Source organism: Mytilus edulis, chromosome 7 (assembly GCF_963676685.1).
Source record: "Mytilus edulis chromosome 7, xbMytEdul2.2, whole genome shotgun sequence".
Lineage (NCBI taxonomy): Eukaryota > Metazoa > Mollusca > Bivalvia > Mytilida > Mytilidae > Mytilus > Mytilus edulis.
Window position 1 is genome coordinate 40,549,059 of NC_092350.1, and position 21,899 is coordinate 40,570,957.

The following is a 21,899-nucleotide window of genomic DNA, read 5'->3' on the forward strand; positions in this document are numbered from 1 at the left end:
AATGTAAGACTCATTGTGAAGGAAATATAAAACCTTTTACTAGAATCAGTACTTGTTCAATTGGGTATTTCTTTTTTTTTATTTTGCAACATGAATTGGCCAATTGAACAAATAAAATAGCTATTGTTTCCTGTTAAAGAGAATTTTTAATTTCTACTTGGATAAAATGCTCCGCAGGGCGCAGCTTGATAGGACCGCAGAGGTTGAACCCTGAACAGTTGGGGCAAGTATATGGACACAACATTCAAGCTTGACACAGCTCTGAATTTGGATTGTGATTAAATAGTTGACACAGCATAGGTTTCTGACACAAAATGAATGTGGTCTAAGAACTTAAAAATTTTGAATTGGACTTTTATTTTTTATGGTCTAATATCCAAAATCTAAATACAAGGTTAGATTCAGCATATCAAAGAACCCCAAGAATTCAATTTTTGATGAAATCAAATAAAGTTCAATTTTGGACCCTTTAGACATCAATGTTGACCAGTTTGATAAATGGGCCCAAATATCAAAAATCTAAAAACATGGTTAGATTCTGTATATCAAAGATCCCCATATATTCAATTTTTGTTGAAATCAAGTTTTAAAAGTTTAACTTTTGACCCCAATTTGGACCAACTTGAAAACGAGGCCCATAATCAATAATCTAAGGACATGTTCAGATTCAGCATATCAAAGAACCCCAAGAATTCACCTTTTGTTAAAATCAAACAAAGTTTAATTGTGGACCCTTTAGACATCAATATTGACCAGTTTGATAAACGGGACCAAATATCAAAAATCTAAAAACATAGTTAGAATCTGTATCTCAAAGATCCCCATATATTCAATTTTTGTTGAAATCAAGTTTAAAAAGTTTAACTTTTGACCCCGATTTGGACCAACTTGAAAACGAGGCCCATAATCAAAAATCTAGGGACATGTTCAGATTCAGCATATCAAAGAACCCCAAGAATTCACCTTTTGTTAAAATCAAACTAAGTTTAATTTTGGACCCTTTGGACCTTAATGTAGACCAATTTGAAAACAGGGCGATGAGCATATAAAAAAAAACCCAATGATTCAATTTTTGATGAAATCAAACCCTTTTGGCCCCTTATTCCTAAACTGTTGGGACCAAAACTCCCAAAATCAATCCCAACCTTCATTTTGTGATCATAAACCTTGTGTTTAAATTTCATAGATTTCTATTTGCTTATACTAAAGTTATTGTAAGAAAACCAAATGTCTTTGGATGACTAAGACGACTTGATAGCAATATATGATCGCAAAAATATTTGTTTGCGATCATATAAAAACCGATCATGTATCGATTAATTTGGCTGTAAAACAAGAATGTGTCCATAGTACATGGATGCCCCACTCGCACTATCATTTTCCATGTTCAATGGCCCATGAAATTGGGGTCAAAATATTAATTTAGAAAGATCATATCATAGGGAACATGTGTACCAAGTTTCAAGTTGATTGGACTTCAACTTTATCAAAAACTACCTTGGTCAAAAACTTTAACCTGAACTTTGCACTATCATTTTCTATGTTCAGTGGACCATGATATTGGGGTCAAAACTTTAATTTGGCATTAAAGTTAGAAAGATCATATCATGGGGAACATGTGTACTAAGTTTCAAGTTGATTGGACTTCAACTTCATCAAAAAATACCTTGACCAAAAACTTCAACCTGAACTTTGCACCATCATTTTCTATGTTCAGTGGACCGTGATATTGGGGTCAAAACTTTAATTTGGCATTAAAGTTAGAAAGATCATATCATGAGGAACATGTGTACTAAGTTTCAAGTTGATTGGACTTCAACTTCATCAAAAACTACCTTGACCAAAACTTTAACCTGAAGAGGGACAAACGGAAGAACAGACAAACTGATGTACAGACCAACAGACGAACGAACAGATGCACAGACCAGAAAACATTATGCCCCTCTACTTGTAGGTGGGGTAAAAAAAACAACTTTAGGTACCTTCTTTTTCTATAGGTCTGTTTTCCTCTGCCTTCTCTCTATAAACAGTCACCCTACAGACAGGATAATATTGTGATAAAGCTTGCTGGGCATGGTAGTGTGTAGCTTGAGTCAGATCCTCACCATTCACCTACAAAATAGGGTTATAATGTGAAATGATAGCTTGACCTCAAATTAGGAAGCATGGATAAATCTTTCAACATTCACCTATAAAAATATTATAATGTGTTAAGATTGCAGTGCAATGCATGGTAGTGTGTATCCTGGGTAAGATAGTCACAATTTATCTACAAAATAAGGTTCCTATAAGACATGATTGCTCAGTCTAATAGTGTAGAGCCTGGGGCAAATCTTCATCAATCACAAACAAAAAAGGTTATTCAAGAAGTTAATGCTTCAATTGAAATATATTGATATGTAAAAACATTGACCAGAATCATTTGAATAAAGCCTGTAATTATTTTGTTTTCGTAGGTTGCTGTTTGGTTTTTACCATTTGAATTGTGAGATTTGTTCATTGTTGAAGGCAGTAAAGTGACCTATAGATGCTTACAATAACTTTATTTAAAGTATGGACATTGAATGTAATAAGTCTTGCTGAGAATTGAAGCAACTAGGAAGAGATTGGTGACAAAATCTAGGTAAAACGGGAAAAAGTTAATGCAATAATTTCTTTTCTGAAATACAGAATTCTACAGAACATTTCAATATTCTAAAAAGAATTCACATCTTAGAATAATCAATATTTTTTTTAAGATAAAATTAGGCAGATCAATAATTAGAACAGTTAGCCTTTTGGGTTACAGACCAATATTTTCCGCTTTGTAGATTTCAGCGTAAACATCACAGACAGTGTCAATATTTATATGACACTAAAACTCAGACATCAGATTTTATAGTAATTTTAATAAAATCTTAGCAGTGAAACATTTTATATGTGCTGTCTCCACTATATAATATTACTATATCTAGGAACTACGGCAATGCTTGTCAATGCTGCAAGCTTTTCCTGTATTCAATTCTACATTTTTTACCACTTGAGTGGTGTCTTCAAAACTAATATGGAGATGTTTATAAGTCTTGAAATTCTGGATGAACAACTGATGTAATGTTATTGCCTAAGAAATGTCAATATCACTAAAACAAAACATTAAACTGGAGTTATTCTCAGTAATACAAAATAAGGCAAGCTCCTGCAGAAAGGAAGGTGGTTCACACAAGGCTCTCCTGCAGAAAGAAAGGTGGTTCACACAAGGCTCTCCTGCAGAAAGGAAGGTGGTTCGCACAAGGCTCTCCTGCAGAAAGAAAGGTGGTTCACACAAGGCTCTCCTGCAGAAAGGAAGGTGGTTCGCACAAGGCTCTCTGACTACCTCTGACAATAAAACTGGCCACAGTGAGACTGTGTCTTAGCAAAGTGTGCTGAAAGTGGCACCAACCATCAACAATCAATCATCATGAACAGTGAACAAGGAACACAGACTAGTACATTAATTATTTTTACTTCACTCCATCATTCTAGAATTGCAGCTTTAAGTAGATACATAGATGAATCATTTAAGTTGGAATATCATGTTCCAGAGAATAAAACTAAAAAAAGAATTCCCTTTAGATTCGCATGCAACAAATACATTATTTTACTATAAATTTGCGTGAAACAACATATCAATAATTGAAGCCATGCACCTTTAGCCATTCTGAAACAAGTTAAAAACTTCTTAATTGTCATCAGAAGACATCCTGACTATATCATTGACACAGTCATTATTTATAATTAAACAAATTATGCGTTTCTCAACTCACAATAATTCAAAGTGTCATTCTATAAGAGATATGATAATAAGAGATGTCAAATGGACAGTTAATAATCAACAAATTCATAGAAAAGCTGTTATTTCCTAATTAAACCCTAGCATGTACATTGATAAAAATTAATTTGTTCAAGCTTGAAAACTAACGAACAACATGTTTTAAGAAAGAAAAAAAGGCTACAAAATCATCTTTATATCACCATCATTTTGACCATGCAGCCTTTAGAAAAACGTTCCCATTTTCCAAAGCTTTCTAATCATACTCAATTACAGAACCACTATAAATAACACCATAATTCCTTGCCATAATGAATTCTAACAGGAAAAGTTAATTGTATTCACACAGTCTTGTATGGTTTTCATTTAAAAGGCAAATAAAAACACCTCATGTATGGAACAACATTAGTAGTAAACTGAAAATGCTTGTTTTTGTAAATAAAAAATAAATATGGTGGAAATTGTTCTGTACTTAAGGCTTAAGATGATACAAAATGTGTGATTGACAACTGTAATAACTTTTTGTCTCAGTAGATGTAGATTCATCATTGAGAAAACTCTTATTTTAAATTTTATCTCATGAAATAAAATTAACCTCTAATATTTGGTCTCCTGGTTTCAATCGGCCATCTTTTGCTACCACACCTTCTGGAAAGACTTCTTGTATAACTATACACACCTACAAAATATGCATTTATAAGTTTAAAACAAAATGTAAACCAAAGCACCTTATATTCCAAGAATTTGAATAGATAGATGTAACTATAGAACTATAGTCAAAACATTGAACCATTTCTTCAATAATACTCTAATCTACTTGTTCAAGCTACACATCGCTTTATTTTTTTAGAAGTCTTGGAGAAAAATGATGTATCTTCCTTTCAGTAATCATGAGTACATTTAACTATATCAGCATTTTGTTTTTATGTAAGTTGTTGTTTGTGCTAATTTGTTTTAAGGCTAATGTGTCAAGCCACTTCAAACTCAGTTTTAATTTTGTTCTAATATTTTGCTGTTGCACAATTGTCTGAGGTTGTGAAGTTTGAGCACTCAGAAACATGTTTAAACCCACCACATTCTTTATGTGTCTGTCCAATGTCCGAAGCCCTTATGGCAATATTATTTTTGTTGGTTGCTGTTTGTTAAATATGTTTTTAGATTTATTGAAATTGTTTGGAGATCTTTAGATTTCTGCAGGTACTCATTAAACAATATAAGACTTCATCTACTTTAACATTTGTCTGAAGTACTTACTAAAGGAGTATCACAACCTCCAACTATACTGATGCCTAGATCAGCTTGAGATCTTTGGATTTCTATTGTACTTACTAAAGGAGTATCACAACCTCCAACTATACTGATGCCTAGATCAGCTTGAGATCTTTGGATTTCTATTGTACATACTAAAGGAGTATCACAACCTCCAACTATACTGATGCCTAGATCAGCTTGAGATCTTTGGATTTCTATTGTACTTACTAAAGGAGTATCACAACCTCCAACTATACTGATGCATAGATCAGCTTGAGATCTTTGGATTTCTATTGTACTTACTAAAGGAGTATCACAACCTCCAACTATATTGATGCCTAGATCAGCTTGAGATCTTTGGATTTCTATTGTACTTACTAAAGGAGTATCACAACCTCCAACTATACTGATACCTAGATCAGCTTGAGATCTTTGGATTTCTATTGTACTTACTAAAGGAGTATCACAACCTCCAACTATACTGATGCCTAGATCAGCTTGAGATCTTTGGATTTCTATTGTACTTACTAAAGGAGTATCACAACCTCCAACTATACTGATGCCTAGATCAGCTTGAGATCTTTGGATTTCTATTATACTTACTAAAGGAGTATCACAACCTCCAACTATATTGATGCCTAGATCAGCTTGAGATCTTTGGATTTCTATTGTACTTACTAAAGGAGTATCACAACCTCCAACTATACTGATACCTAGATCAGCTTGAGATCTTTGGATTTCTATTGTACTTACTAAAGGAGTATCACAACCTCCAACTATACTGATGCCTAGATCAGCTTGAGATCTTTGGATTTCTATTGTACTTACTAAAGGAGTATCACAACCTCCAACTATACTGATACCTAGATCAGCTTGAGATCTTTGGATTTCTATTGTACTTACTAAAGGAGTATCACAACCTCCAACTATACTGATGCCTAGATCAGCTTGAGATCTTTGGATTTCTATTGTACTTACTAAAGGAGTATCACAACCTCCAACTATACTGATGCCTAGATCAGCTTGAGATCTTTGGATTTCTATTGTACTTACTAAAGGAGTATCACAACCTCCAACTATACTGATGCCTAGATCAGCTTGAGATCTTTGGATTTCAATTGTACTTACTAAAGGAGTATCACAACCTCCAACTATACTGATACCTAGATCAGCTTGAGATCTTTGGATTTCTATTGTACTTACTAAAGGAGTATCACAACCGCCAACTATACTGATGCCTAGATCAGCTTGAGATCTTTGGATTTCTATTGTACTTACTAAAGGAGTATCACAACCTCCAACTATACTGATGCCTAGATCAGCTTGAGATCTTTGGATTTCTATTGTACTTACTAAAGGAGTATCACAACCTCCAACTATACTGATGCCTAGATCAGCTTGAGATCTTTGGATTTCTATTGTACTTACTAAAGGAGTATCACAACCTCCAACTATACTGATGCCTAGATCAGCTTGAGATCTTTGGATTTCTATTGTACTTACTAAAGGAGTATCACAACCTCCAACTATACTGATGCCTAGATCAGCTTGAGATCTTTGGATTTCTATTGTACTTACTAAAGGAGTATCACAACCTCCAACTATACTGATGCCTAGATCAGCTTGAGATCTTTGGATTTCTATTGTACTTACTAAAGGAGTATCACAACCTCCAACTATACTGATGCCTAGATCAGCTTGAGATCTTTGGATTTCTATTGTACTTGCTAAAGGAGTATCACAACCTCCAACTATACTGATACCTAGATCAGCTTGAGATCTTTGGATTTCTATTGTACTTACTAAAGGAGTATCACAACCTCCAACTATACTGATGCCTAGATCAGCTTGAGATCTTTGGATTTCTATTGTACTTACTAAAGGAGTATCACAACCTCCAACTATACTGATGCCTAGATCAGCTTGAGATCTTTGGATTTCTTATGTACTTACTAAAGGAGTATCACAACCTCCAACTATACTGATACCTAGATCAGCTTGAGATCTTTGGATTTCTATTGTACTTACTAAAGGAGTATCACAACCTCCAACTATACTGATGCCTAGATCAGCTTGAGATCTTTGGATTTCTATTGTACTTACTAAAGGAGTATCACAACCTCCAACTATACTGATGCCTAGATCAGCTTGAGATCTTTGGATTTCTATTGTACTTACTAAAGGAGTATCACAACCTCCAACTATACTGATGCCTAGATCAGCTTGAGTTCTTTGGATTTCTATTGTACTTACTAAAGGAGTATCACAACCTCCAACTATACTGATGCCTAGATCAGCTTGAGATCTTTGGATTTCTATTGTACATACTAAAGGAGTATCACAACCTCCAACTATACTGATGCCTAGAACAGCTTGAGATCTTTGGATTTCTATTGTACTTACTAAAGGAGTATCACAACCTCCAACTATACTGATGCCTAGATCAGCTTGAGATCTTTGGATTTCTATTGTACTTACTAAAGGAGTATCACAACCTCCAACTATACTGATGCCTAGATCAGCTTGATATCTTTGGATTTCTATTGTACTTACTAAAGGAGTATCACAACTGCCAACTATACTGATGCCTAGATCAGCTTGAGATCTTTGGATTTCTATTGTACTTACTAAAGGAGTATCACAACCTCCAACTATACTGATACCTAGATCAGCTTGAGATCTTTGGATTTCTATTATACTTACTAAAGGAGTATCACAACCTCCAACTATACTGATGCCTAGATCAGCTTGAGATCTTTGGATTTCTATTGTACTTGCTAAAGGAGTATCACAACCTCCAACTATACTGATACCTAGATCAGCTTGAGATCTTTGGATTTCTATTGTACTTACTAAAGGAGTATCACAACCTCCAACTATACTGATGCATAGATCAGCTTGAGATCTTTGGATTTCTATTGTACATACTAAAGGAGTATCACAACCTCCAACTATACTGATGCCTAGATCAGCTTGAGATCTTTGGATTTCTATTGTACTTACTAAAGGAGTATCACAACCTCCAACTATACTGATGCCTAGATCAGCTTGATATCTTTGGATTTCTATTGTACTTACTAAAGGAGTATCACAACTGCCAACTATACTGATGCCTAGATCAGCTTGAGATCTTTGGATTTCTATTGTACTTACTAAAGGAGTATCACAACCTCCAACTATACTGATACCTAGATCAGCTTGAGATCTTTGGATTTCTATTGTACTTACTAAAGGAGTATCACAACCTCCAACTATACTGATGCCTAGATCAGCTTGAGATCTTTGGATTTCTATTGTACTTACTAAAGGAGTATCACAACCTCCAACTATACTGATACCTAGATCAGCTTGAGATCTTTGGATTTCTATTATACTTACTAAAGGAGTATCACAACCTCCAACTATACTGATACCTAGATCAGCTTGAGATCTTTGGATTTCTATTGTACTTACTAAAGGAGTATCACAACCTCCAACTATACTGATGCATAGATCAGCTTGAGATCTTTGGATTTCTATTGTACTTACTAAAGGAGTATCACAACTGCCAACTATACTGATGCCTAAATCAGCTTGAGATCTTTGGATTTCTATTGTACTTACTAAAGGAGTATCACAACCTCCAACTATACTGATGCCTAGATCAGCTTGAGTTCTTTGGATTTCTATTGTACTTACTAAAGGAGTATCACAACCTCCAACTATACTGATGCCTAGAACAGCTTGAGATCTTTGGATTTCTATTGTACTTACTAAAGGAGTATCACAACCTCCAACTATACTGATGCCTAGATCAGCTTGAGATCTTTGGATTTCTATTGTACTTTCTTAAGGAGTATCACAACCTCCAACTATACTGATGCATAGATCAGCTTGAGATCTTTGGATTTCTATTGTACTTACTAATGGAGTATCACAACCTCCAACTATACTGATGCCTAGATCAGCTTGAGATCTTTGGATTTCAATTGTACTTACTAAAGGAGTATCACAACCTCCAACTATACTGATGCCTAGATCAGCTTGAGATCTTTGGATTTCTATTGTACTTACTAAAGGAGTATCACAACCTCCAACTATACTGATGCCTAGATCAGCTTGAGATCTTTGGATTTCTATTGTCGACACCTCACCTTCTAGAACAGGATTTTTACCTGAAAAATAATTATTTGATTTTACTGACGATCAAGATACTCAGAAAATGCTCCAATATCTCAGTTGTTCTCCAAGTTTTCTTCAAATCAAATAAGACATGCAGCTCACCTAAATCAGAACTAGGGCAATAACTTAAAAACAAAATTGAATCGGTTCTTTTAAATTTTATCATACATATCCATCAAGAAATGTAAGATATAAATAGTGAACAATGTGATTTTCAATATAATTTTTATTCTATGGCTTTTAACTGCTTTAAAAATAAATCACATACAATGCAACGTTCAAAAAGTTTATATTGAAAAGGGACTACTATTCATGCAAAAGTAGTCGATAGGCATGGATTTCAAGTACAATTTACATTTTCAAGGGAAACATTTACTCCTTCAAACAAAATTAACCACCCTGACATTTAAACATGCCCATGACATGTATGACATTGCAGATTTAAACCTTTGAAATTAACTTCATAACAATACTACAAGAAATGTAAGCTTGAGACCACTTAGTTACAATGCAATTTTACATATAATTTATTATTTCCAAGGGGTACTTCTTCTTAAAATATTGTTGATCAGCTCTCATTTTTTAGATCGTTCAAGACATTTCTGAATGACGTTTCAATTTTAGGTTTATTATTTGACCTGTTGATACAATTTGTATTGCTTTTTTGTTCTTTAATGTTTACTTATTTGTAAAGTGTTAATGTATCTCATCCTTCTATTTCAAATATGTATCAGCTTTGATAATTGTGTTTGGTATGACTATAAATTTTTACTTCTGTTCTCGTACTATGAACAATAAAATTATTTATTTTGTAAAAAATATTTCTGTATTCCACTACTGTATTCCTGACAACAAAATTATTTTCATTAACCTGTGCACTTTATTTTATTTGGCATTTATTTTGTCCAAGGTTGTGGTTGTCTTTCTGATATTGTTTAATATCTCACCCCTTATTTTATTGATTAAAATTATGCGTTCAGTGTATGTTCCCTAATTATAGTTTGTGTTGATATGTCTTTTGATTGAGTTAAGCCATTTGAAATTTTATAGTGTGTCCTTCTATGTTGTGATGTTACACTATTGTTTCAGGTAAGAGTTAAGGTTGATACCTATTAAAAAGTTTAAATCGGCTGCATTTGTTTGCACCTGCCCTAAGTCAGGAACCTGATGTTCAGTGGTTGTCGTTTGTTGCTGTGGTTCATATGTGTTTCTAGTTTGTCATTTTTTTCTATACAAATTAAACTGTTGGTTTTCCTGTTTGATTGGTTTTACACTAGTCATTTTTCGGGCCCTTTCATGATAGCTTGCTGTTCGGTGTGAGCCTTGGCTCCGTTTTGAAGACTGTACTTTTACCTAAAATGGTTTACTTTTACAAATTGTGAATTGGATGGAGAGTAAAATTGTCTCATTGGCACATCTTCTTATATCTATTTGATATAAATATCATAAAAATCTGGGAGTATTGTACAAGTGACATGGCTTACACGATAAGATGGACAGAAGGAAGTCAAGAGTAAGAAAAACACCCTGTAATTTATGTCTGCCTCACCATATTGTGTGGGAGACAATAAAATCTTAGTGCTGTTCTTCTGGTTTTTAAATAAATGTATCGTAGGCATTCGTCATTATCTGGCTGACTAATTTTGATTAGTATTGTTTGATAGCATTTCAAATTCCTTAATTGCAAAAATTAAATTCATAGAAATAATAAATCCTTTAAGAGTGTTATTTAAAGTCATATAGTATCATAAGCTAATTGTCATGTGTTCCTAAGCTCTCTTTTTTGCAGTGAAATAGTGAATATATCATATACCTCAACAAATATATTAAATTTTTGTGTCAATTAAGATGAATGCTATGAAAATGTAATTTCAATGTCATAGGTTTTATAAAAAAAATTTAAATCACTCAATGTCATTTTATTGGATAATTACTTGATAATCCATCAGTGTAAAGGCATTCAATCATCTTTCTTAGAAATAATATTACCAAATTTTTACATCATATTGTAAAAGAAACTCATACCACAACATACTGTTTAATAAGAATCTATCATTTTGAAAATAATACCTAAATACTTTGATAATGTATTCCAAGAGATGATAAGTATAAAACACATGCTTTTTTTTTAAATAAAGAAAAATTTTAAGCTATGAAACACAAAAAGCATGCGACTTAAATAACATGCAATTTTTAACTTACTGTAAAAACCATGAAGTCTATGATATGATACTTATGTTAAATTCTATCATATATCATTCCAAAGCAAAAAACACCATTTATGGCACACAAACCACAATAAACAGTATTTCCTGGCTTTGTGACTTAATTTTATGGTAATATGTTAAACATGAGAGAATCATTAACAAAATTGTGCATTTTTTTTCAGAATTAACTTTTGTTTATGAGGAAACAAAAAAAATAAAGCATGTGACTTAATTAAGCCATGTGATTTTTATTTTTGTAAAAAGTGCATACTCAATTAGTATTATGATAAATCATTTGTATATAAAAACAACTATTTTTAGAATCTAGGTTTTTATAAATGATGAACCACAAAATTAAAGCACGTGACTTTTTTGGCATGTCATTTTTTAACACTTTAAAAATACAGTATTCCAAGGACAGTTCATGTCGCAGTTATACCATTTTGGTATATATCATTTCATAAAGAACATCCATGAAGTTCATCAATCACAGTTTGCTTTAACCTTACTGACTAATTTTTATGTAACAAAGAATATATTTACTTAAACTAGCTAACAGTCATTGTCACAAAGCATTTTAATGTTGTTTATAAACTTTATATATATAATAGATAATTTCTGTGTAATTTGGTCTCCTGTGATAAAGGTGGGGCCACAAACTAGGCATTGTTACGAAATGGGCCATATTAAAAGTCTATGCATTTACAATATATGAAACTCAAAAAGAGAGGTTCAGCCCCATACCCCTCCGAAAATCCCCCTCTGCTATCATTTCCAGTATATCAAATAATATATCTACATTTAGCAATAAAATAGACCCTTGGGGATTTGACAATGGTACAGTTATGTTTTTCTACTAAAAAGAACACACACCTGTAGTCATGTGTGTTACTAAGAAACACACCTAATAGGGGTTATCAAAAAAAGACAATCTTGACTTTGGTACAATTTAGGGTCAGATAATACAAAAGTATATGAAACAGTTCTAGCCACAAGTTCTCACCACTTATAAGTTTCACCATAAATCAACCTCTAAGTTAGTAAAGGAATCAATGGTTATCTGTTCTTGAAAAATCTCTGGACTTACCACCATCCTGATCCCTAAACTGGCATTCCCACAGATGGCTCTGTAGGGCACTCCTGGGTCCTTGAAATGTACAACCTAAACTGGACTTAATGCACCTTGTAACAGCACCACGACATCTGAAAATATAGAAGAAAAAATACCCATTACTGATACTATTTTTTAACAATTGTTTGTCCATATAATGCAAGTGCAGCACTTGTCTTTAAATTGTACAAGTGTCAAAGCATTTGTTTTCGAAGTGTGCAATTGCATGCAACACATCTTCAAATAGTGCAAGTGTAGCACTAATTTGTCTTGTCGTCAAATGATGCAAGCACAGTTCATGTCTTCAAAATTAGCAAGTGCATACAGTACTTTTTTCAATTTGTACAAAACAATAGTTTTTAAAGGTCCCATGGGGTTAATCACTTCAAATAAGAGTATAAGATCATGAACACAAGTTAGGTAAAGACAATGACAGTTTACATTTCACACAATAGAAATTTGAAATTGTAATTTCAGTTCTGTCAATTTATAAGCATAGCATCTTCATGCTTTGAATTATTGCTCTCATGAGGATTATCATATCAGATTAACATGCGAGACTCATGGTTAATAGTTGTAAATTTTTTTTCAAAATTTCATTATAGATTTTGAATGACATTAGTACAAACATTAACAAATACAAAGACATTTAACATATCAAGAGAGAAGTTACATACTTCAAACCTATACCTTACGGAGACCATCTTACAAAACAATGTCAAATATATCAAAGATTCCATAAATTATAATCAATTTTAACAGCTTCAAGAAATTCTCGTTATATAACATGAAAAACGTTATTGCAAACACAAGACTTGAAATATGCCAATCACAAATGTTCAACAAATTAGTTTTGTGGATGCTTTCCAACATATTTCATACAGAATGCAATTTGAATTGGCATGCAATAATATATCATATTGCACTAGTGCATATAAACCCTACATTTAAATGAGGTCATAACTATCCAATATATGTTTTAAACAGTTTTCAAACTTTTGGTATGTATGCAATATTTAAGAAATAATTCATGGGGGCTTGAAATTATTGTGATTTTACCACCGGTTGGCCCTTTATGATAAATATTTTACCCTGAGCGATAAGAAATGTTCAAAAGAAATGTCAATGGATTTATATGGTAACACATTCCTCTGACATCAATTATGTATTTTATTCATGTGAAATTTTGAAGGTCACCTTAACAGAATTGGTTCTTTTTTCATGTGAATAAACATTAAAATGGGAACTTCAGAAAGTACCAGGCAAAACTTATATAGTATAGTAAATTAGATCAGTGCTCTTGTTTACTACAGAAATGATGCCAGCCAGCATATGTGTATCGTATCACAATTTCAATTGACATCAATTATCTTTTTTATTCATTTGAAAATTTGAAGGTCATCTTAATAAAATTGGTTCTATTTTCATGTATGTTTAAGAAGCATTTAAAATTGGATTTCCCCCTTAAGACAGGATGTATAACAAATACGATTACAAAGTCCCTCACTTTGAAAATCTAATAGCTACAGAATAGTGGTTTAAAATTGAGTCTCCTTCTGAGATTATCATCAATGTCTCAGTATGGGCTTAATAATTACAGAGCTAAATCATTTCTGTATAATATTTCATGCATGAGGTTAAAAAAATATTGTATTAAACAACATAAGAGTGATATTTCTAAGAGTATGATGTCTTGACTTTTCAGAGTAACGGTAAACAAAGCTAAAAATAATTAACGGAAATTGAACTTTTTTTCCAATCACTTAACTCAGATTTCTTCCCCATGGAATTTTTTGCTACTTTAAAAGTAAAATTATACAGAAATTTCAATCAAATTTCCTGGATTTCTATAATTGATGCTTTAAAAGATGGTATATTAGTGGTACCGGTAAATCAAATCTGTATTTTAAATTTTCAAATTATTTAAGTATGGTAACTCCAGAGACACATTATCTTAAATTGAAAATTAAACTTCAATTTATGTTAATAGGTTAATTAAGCTTCATTCTCTTTGTTTTTGCAGTCATTTGCATTATCAAACAGTTATGTGTGGCATTTACTGGACTATTATTTGTCCTATTGGTATTTTGTTTTGGCCATGGTTTGTTTTTTCCCAGATTGTTGTTTTGTTGTTTGTTGATTGCTCAGTCTTTAAAATCTAAATTCTACCCCTTTTTTGAGGACCAGTAAAGAAAATGACAAATTTTCAAGGTATTTTTTCCAAATAGTGTGGCAGTTGGTTCTTTCAGTTCTTTAACATCTTGAATACTAAACCATTATCGTTAAAACATTTGATTTTCATCTTTTTAAGGAAAAAATATCAATTGACAACCCATTCCAAGGCACTTAGTAGACTGTGACTAATAGCCATTTAGCTAGACACAATTTCTGTATATGGTCAATCAGCTGGCTAATATTTTACGGTATCAACTATTATTTTCAACATTGTCTCAGAAATCTACCATAATCCTAACAATATAACTTGGCAGTGTCAATTAACTATATAATGTTAAGTACCATTGACTCAATAGTTTAGGACATTTATTCAGTTTCCATTAACAAGTCACAGCTAGTCCTGGCCTATTCAAAGATCAATCATATCTTAACCTTGTGAGTCATTGTATTGAAAGGAGACAGCAATTTATTTATTGAAAAAGCTTAAATTTTGGTCACTAGAATTCTTAAATTTTAAAATGATAATTCTATTGAATATACACGTATATATGATAAAGCTTATTCTTCATTTACAGTTACAGCAGAATCTTGTTCTCCAAGAGCATGGTGAGATTTGATGGCAATATTCTATTAAGAGCTGATGAATCATAGAGTTGAATTTAAGCTAAAATCATGCAGTTTTAATGCCATTCTGATGATTTCTCCTGACAAACATCACTGTCCAGAAACTTAACAGATTATAAATGCACATAGTTGAGTCATTTATAACCTTGCCTAGATGTCCACAAGACATAAGTCATCAGATATCAGTAAAATGATCCATCTAAATTTTGCCCTAAAAATTTGTGAAAGCATAGCATTGCAAAATTCTTGCATTTAATTAAAACCTCAAATTCTACAAAAAGAGCCTTATTTTTAGTTCTGTCTCAGAAAAAGATAATTAACATGATATTTTTTACAAAGAATCAAATGTTGACAAAATAACTTTTTGTTAAAGGGCTTGGTAGCTATAGATATAATAATTATAATTTCACAAAAAAACAATGTTCAAAAGAGTCGTGTATGACGTCAATCTCAACATGTTAAAGATTATATCAGACACTTTTGATTTTTTTACAAACAAACAGACAATACATTAACTTTTTTTGGAATTCCAAGGCAAAAAGCCAGCAGTTATCATCTTGATCATACAGCTTCCTCTATGTACAGTGCTGATCTGTCTATGATCTGATATTGCTGTTCAAATAAATATCTTGGCACACCAGCCAAGAGAATGTTACACGTTTGTGCCAACTGACACAAAATAAAAATAACGAAATATGGAAACAATCCACCAAAGACTAAAGGGATGTAAAATTTACCAAGAATGTGTCCCTAGTACACAGATGCCCCATCCACACTATCTTTTTCAGTGGACCCTTGAAAAGGGGGAAAATCTCTAATTTGGCATTAAAATCAGAAAGATCATATCATAGGTAACATGTGTACTAAGTTTGAAGTTGATTGGACTTCAACTTCATCAAAAACTACCTTGACCAAAAACTTTAACCTGGAGTGGGACAGACGGACGGATGGACGGATGGATGCACAGACCAGAAAACATAATGCCCATAAATGGGGCATAAAAATATGTTTTTTTTTGGACTCAAAAGTCCTATTAAATATTTACATTGATTTGACTAATTTTTCTCACAGTTAGGATATCTTAGGAAAGTTAAAATGTTGCAAACAATTGTAGAAATAACTAGAAATTAAATACCATTTCATCTTGCATCAATATATATATATATAACATGCAGCAATTAATTCTTAGCTTCAAAAACCTCCCTGATTGTATATGTTAACTAAGGAATTTGCTATCAGATTGATTTCTTCTGCAGAAATATCTACTGAGCTTTGGAAGAGCTTAGTTGTGAGTTATTATGTAATTCAGTTCAGTTAGAAACCACATCTGGGCTTTCAAAGAACAAAATTAACAATTTATAAATACCTCGTACATGGTTTGGACATAGGAGCCAATATCCACAGTTTAAACAAGCTAAGAATTGTCTAATAACATTATAAGCTTTAGTAACATTCATGTTAACTACGTCACTACCATCTTAAAGTACAAGAGATATTGAATGTAAATAAGACAGAGAAAATTAATTAAATTTCCTAAGTCAGGCGAACGAAAATATGTTGACTCCTTATTTGAAGAATCATGAAATGAAAGAAGCTCAGCTGAGATATTATTATTGATTGGTGTTTAACACCACAACTATTGATCATTGTGTGGTAAAAAGTTTTTATTGGTGACCAAAGAAACCATGACCTTTGGTAGGAAAACTAACAACTGTTATATAATATTAGTGTAGTAATAAACCATTATTTAAGATGTTTCAGCCGTTGGCCTTCTTCAGTTTCTTTTATTTTTCCTGTTATATAATTGGTATGAATTAATTTTTACTTTTATGGATGCCATATAAGTTTGCTGACTGTTTTGATAGATTGATTATTGATTGCTCTGTGAACTCAGTGTTGACTGTTTTGCAGAAATTGATTGTGTGTTACAGATACTCAAAGACATATTCCGAAAAGTACATTGATGCCCCACTTGGACTATAATTTACTATAAAACAAGAATGTGTCCCTAGTACACAGATGATCCACTCAAACTATCATTTACTATGTTAGTGGACTGTGATATTGGGGTCAAAAATCTAATTTGGCATTTAACTTAAAAGGGTCATATCATAGGGTACATGTATACTTATTTTCAAGTTGATTGGACTTCAACTTCATCAAAAACTACTGTGATTAAAAAAATTAACCTGAAGGGAGACAGACAGACAGACAGACGAACAGACTAACGACACAACCCACAGAATAGAAAACAGTATGCCCCTCTACTATCATACGTGGGACATAAAAAAGAACCTGTTAAAGATAAGTTTATAAATAAAACCGTAGAAATTGAGTATAAAGTGATATACAGAAACCCCAAAACACAATAAGAAAGTCATCTAGAGCTTAAATTCCAATATTTAACAGTTACAAAAGTGTTTAAGCGTGCAATGTCGATTTAAAAAAACCAAGAGTTCAGAAAATTTGTAATAAAAAGGCCATAAAACACCTACATCTTTGATCTTGCAGCTCCCAGATTTAAGTCTAAGTCACAGTTCACCTGAGAGGGCACATGAGAACTTCAATTGATGATTTAAGATATTCATACAGTATAAGAGAACTTTCTGTACTCTGTATAAATGTTTTGAGTTGCTGCCATTAAATCATCACACCATATGAACTTCCATGGCGCCACTGTGTAATAATCAACACATCAAAATGGTGATTTATATTGAATTCTAACCACTTTTTCCACCTATTTGAATTGATGAAGTCTAATTTCTTCATTCTGAATCACATTTTCTACCTATCTGAATTCATTAACTCCAATCTAAAGCACAAATTTATAGTTCCAATTATTACATGCAACTTCCAATTATTCATGTGAAAATCCAACATTTTGTCCATCAGAACTAACATGACTTATACATCATGACATTTATGTTCTTATTTAAATTTCAAATTGGTTACATTGTCTGGGCGTTATAATACACCATGGACTTATTCTTTAAGAAACACTGGGAACAGTCTGAGCAAAGGATATACATGAGAGCTTGATCAAACAGTTGATGTGTTACTAGAGGCTTCAAGCTCAAGAAACTCAATGCAGCTCAACTACATGTAGTATACGCCCATATATTATAACATTTTATTAAGACTGTTATGCTCAGTAATAATAACTTCTAAAGATAAAAGAAACATGATGTCCAGTTTTACCTGTGAAAAAGAACTTTTGCTTATTACTTTTTTTTTTTTACTGGTAAGATAATGAAATCCGTATCCTTAAGGAAAGTGAGATTATTGTAAAGAAGCTTCAGAAAATTAAAAGCACACCAATTTGCCCCAAAAATATTTTCTGGAAAACAGACCTTTAATGAGTCATATGTTTCCTTATTTTTTCTTGCTTATTTGAAATTCAACACAAAATTATTTAAAGACTGCTTCAAAATGCATTGAACATTTTTTATTTTCAAATAATTCATAGATTTTACATCATAAACAATAATTTAAATTTCTGATAATAATACTTAATAGCTTTTCAATTGGCATGCATAAATGATTTTCCATCTCAGATATAATGCTTTAATACTGTAATTTTAATTCATCTAATGGTATTTATGCTATTTGAATTACAAAAAGCAATGCAACTAATTCATTTTATTGTAATTCTATCCTTTTAAGAATTATTTCAAAAGTTTTTTTCAACTTCAGGATTTCTGGTTACATAATTTTTGACTCATCTTTTTATGTTCATTTAAATGTAACTTAAAGCATAAAGATGTGTTTTTTCTGTGCCTTAATTCAAAAAGTTTAGAACCAATTAGGGTTTGAGCAGAAAAAACAGAAAGTTGCATCTAAATAGATAAAACAAGATATCTTTACCAACATTTTAGTGAAATGAACTAAAAAGAACACTTATTTTTTTTCATTAGAAGTATTTCCACATCAGCCTTGTCAGGTTGGATCTATAAAAGTGAAGACTTCATTTGCATATAAGTTTTAAAAATTTCCAAAATGTAAAATGTTTGACTTGATTGCTACTTATATTGTGAAATTTTAATTCTTCATATTTTTGAAATGTAATGAAAGAAATATTAAAAGCTTATTACAAATTTTCAAGATTATAATTTGACAGGCATTTCTCCTTTCGAATGAATCTGGCATGAATATTCAATTTCTGATATTTAATATAGAAAACAGTTTATACATGTCATACAGTCATTTTAATAAAATATGGTATTGATTAAAGAACAGATTTCATTTGAAAATTTTATTGATAAATAATAAAATCTATCACAAAGCTTTTCATTAAACAACATAAATTGTGGTTTTATGTCCGGACTTTATGTCTTAATGTATGAGTTTTGTACAGTTAAGAGAAAGCTGACAGACCTTTTGAGTCGAGAGTTTTATACCACAAGCTTTTTACTACTCTACTGGAACAAAGTTTCAGATGTGAATCCATCACAAGTACAATACTAACATTTCCCCGAAGAGTGTTAAACCATTTAGCTTGTTTATAGGTAGGGGATGTCAATACAAAAATAGCATTATGACTGAAATTGGAAACAGCAAATTGATTTCACTTAAAACAGTTAAATGACTTTTTTTCAAGAAATTCCTTTCTACTTAACTTTTATCTATTTCTTTAAATGGATAGGTTTGATGTTTTGGAGAACATTTCACAATGCAATGATTATTTCAACAAGACATCATAGGGAATAAATAGGATCGACCTACGACCTATTAAACCACACATTTAATTCCTATCCAAATACTGTGGATTCATTATTATTAGTTGGATACCAATTTTCGTGGATTTCGTTGGTACATGGAAACCACGAATCTAAATGTTCAATGAATTGTAATTGTGTTGTATGATTAAATGCAGACTTTTCAAAAACAACGAAATTGAATATCCACCAAAATGCAAGTTTTCGTCAACCCACAAAAATTGGTAACCACGAAAATAAATGAATCCACCTTACAGTAGTATCTTTTCTGAATATTCAGCCTAAATTTAAACTTGGCTTTTAAGGTGGTACCCAACACCTTCACTAAAATTAATTTGGCTCATTTAATTTTCATAAAATTTTGAAAAAGTATTTTCTTTGACCCTTTGACAAAAATATAAAAAATTCAAAATATTTGAACCAACCAATTTATCAGAAAAATTACACTGGTTATATAGCAGTTTGACAAACACTAATTTTGATCATCGAGAAGCTTAATATTCCCTTAACAACACAACGTAATTAAAACGGTTAGCTGATTTTACAGAGTTATATCCCTGTAGTGTTAGGTACCACCTTAATTGTTTAAAGCTCAAGCTTCCTATATTTCTTTTGTTTTTGCTAAAACAAGTTACATGTAAAGTTAATAAAAAAATATGCATGCAGATACTTCCATTTTGCATTTAAGTCTTAGTTCTTCCTAAACTGACTAAGTCAATGGTACTGAGTCATGTCTATAAAGGTAAATGATTCCTTTTTTAACCCTTAGTAAACTCAGCTCAATTTGTGGTGCGGTTCATAATGCACTGATATAACGAAGAAAAATAACAATTTCAAAAACATCCGCTAATAATTGAATTGTCTGTGTAACAGAAACTTATTTCAAATTTCAGACCGTTCAGGACATGACAGTTACACGTCAATGTCTACTGCTAATCAAATTCTGTATTTCATTTTTTCACTCCATCTACTTTTCTTAAATGCTTTTAACAAAAGCAAAGGAACTTGTACTTTTTTTACTACATTTAATGACTTCTTAACTCTAAATTATTCTAAGCAACTGTGAAATTGACAGGTTTTAAATAAATCGGAAATATTTCCATATTTACTGAGACTTCATCTCTTAGATACATTAAACAATTGACATTTATAAGAGGAAGCACTCCGCTATCTGTTAAATGATTCCATTTTATCAAGTATAAAATTGTATGGATAATTTTTCAGACACTATGCTAAATATTGTGGTTCTGTAAAATGTTTATCAAATTAGCCAGAATCTGACATAGCATAGCTAATAGGTTGTCTTTATCTTTAATATGGTAATCTTCAATATAATGTATGTAAATTGATGTCTGAGTAAAGACATAAAGACTTACAGGTTACTGAACATAATTCTATTATTCTTCTTCAGAATACAGTTATTATAATATCGTTTGTCTTATTTCACAAATATTTAAATATTTATGAGGGATAACATGACTGGAAAGTTTAAAATTTCTGTAAAATCTATCCTACACCAGGCACTGACAGACACTACTATGAAACCAATAACTGAGTGAAATCATAGCTCATATGCGAAATATGGCCATTGTATTTGTTAATATAATTATTATTCTAACTTTCCCCAAAAATGCAAGCTGCACATGTATTCCATATTTCATTCAATCAAAATATGGTCTTTTAACTATAACCTATCTTTGAAGGTAAAAACATTCTCAATTTTGATTTTAAGTTTTAACTTATTTATGACAGTGGATCACAATCATAACTGGAGTCTTAACTTATCTATGACAGTGAATCACAATTGTTCCGGAAGTCTTAACTTATCTTTGACAGTAAATCACAATTGTAACTGAATTCTAAACTTA

The 21,899-nt window shown here is 31.9% G+C and overlaps 1 protein-coding gene across 3 annotated transcripts in view; it reads right to left on the reverse strand.

The window, feature by feature from the left end:
* Positions 1 to 21,899, reverse strand: part of LOC139481475 (ligand of Numb protein X 2-like) — a 64,336-nt gene that overhangs the window by 8,514 nt on the left and 33,923 nt on the right. For all 3 annotated transcript variants that reach the window (XM_071264838.1, XM_071264839.1, XM_071264840.1), the window contains 4 exons: positions 12,494 to 12,609; positions 9,092 to 9,192; positions 4,383 to 4,466; positions 1,983 to 2,112 (listed from right to left, as the gene is read on the reverse strand). In XM_071264838.1, coding sequence (XP_071120939.1) covers positions 1,983 to 2,112; positions 4,383 to 4,466; positions 9,092 to 9,192; positions 12,494 to 12,609 — 431 coding nt within the window. The remainder of the gene's footprint in view (positions 1 to 1,982; positions 2,113 to 4,382; positions 4,467 to 9,091; positions 9,193 to 12,493; positions 12,610 to 21,899) is intronic.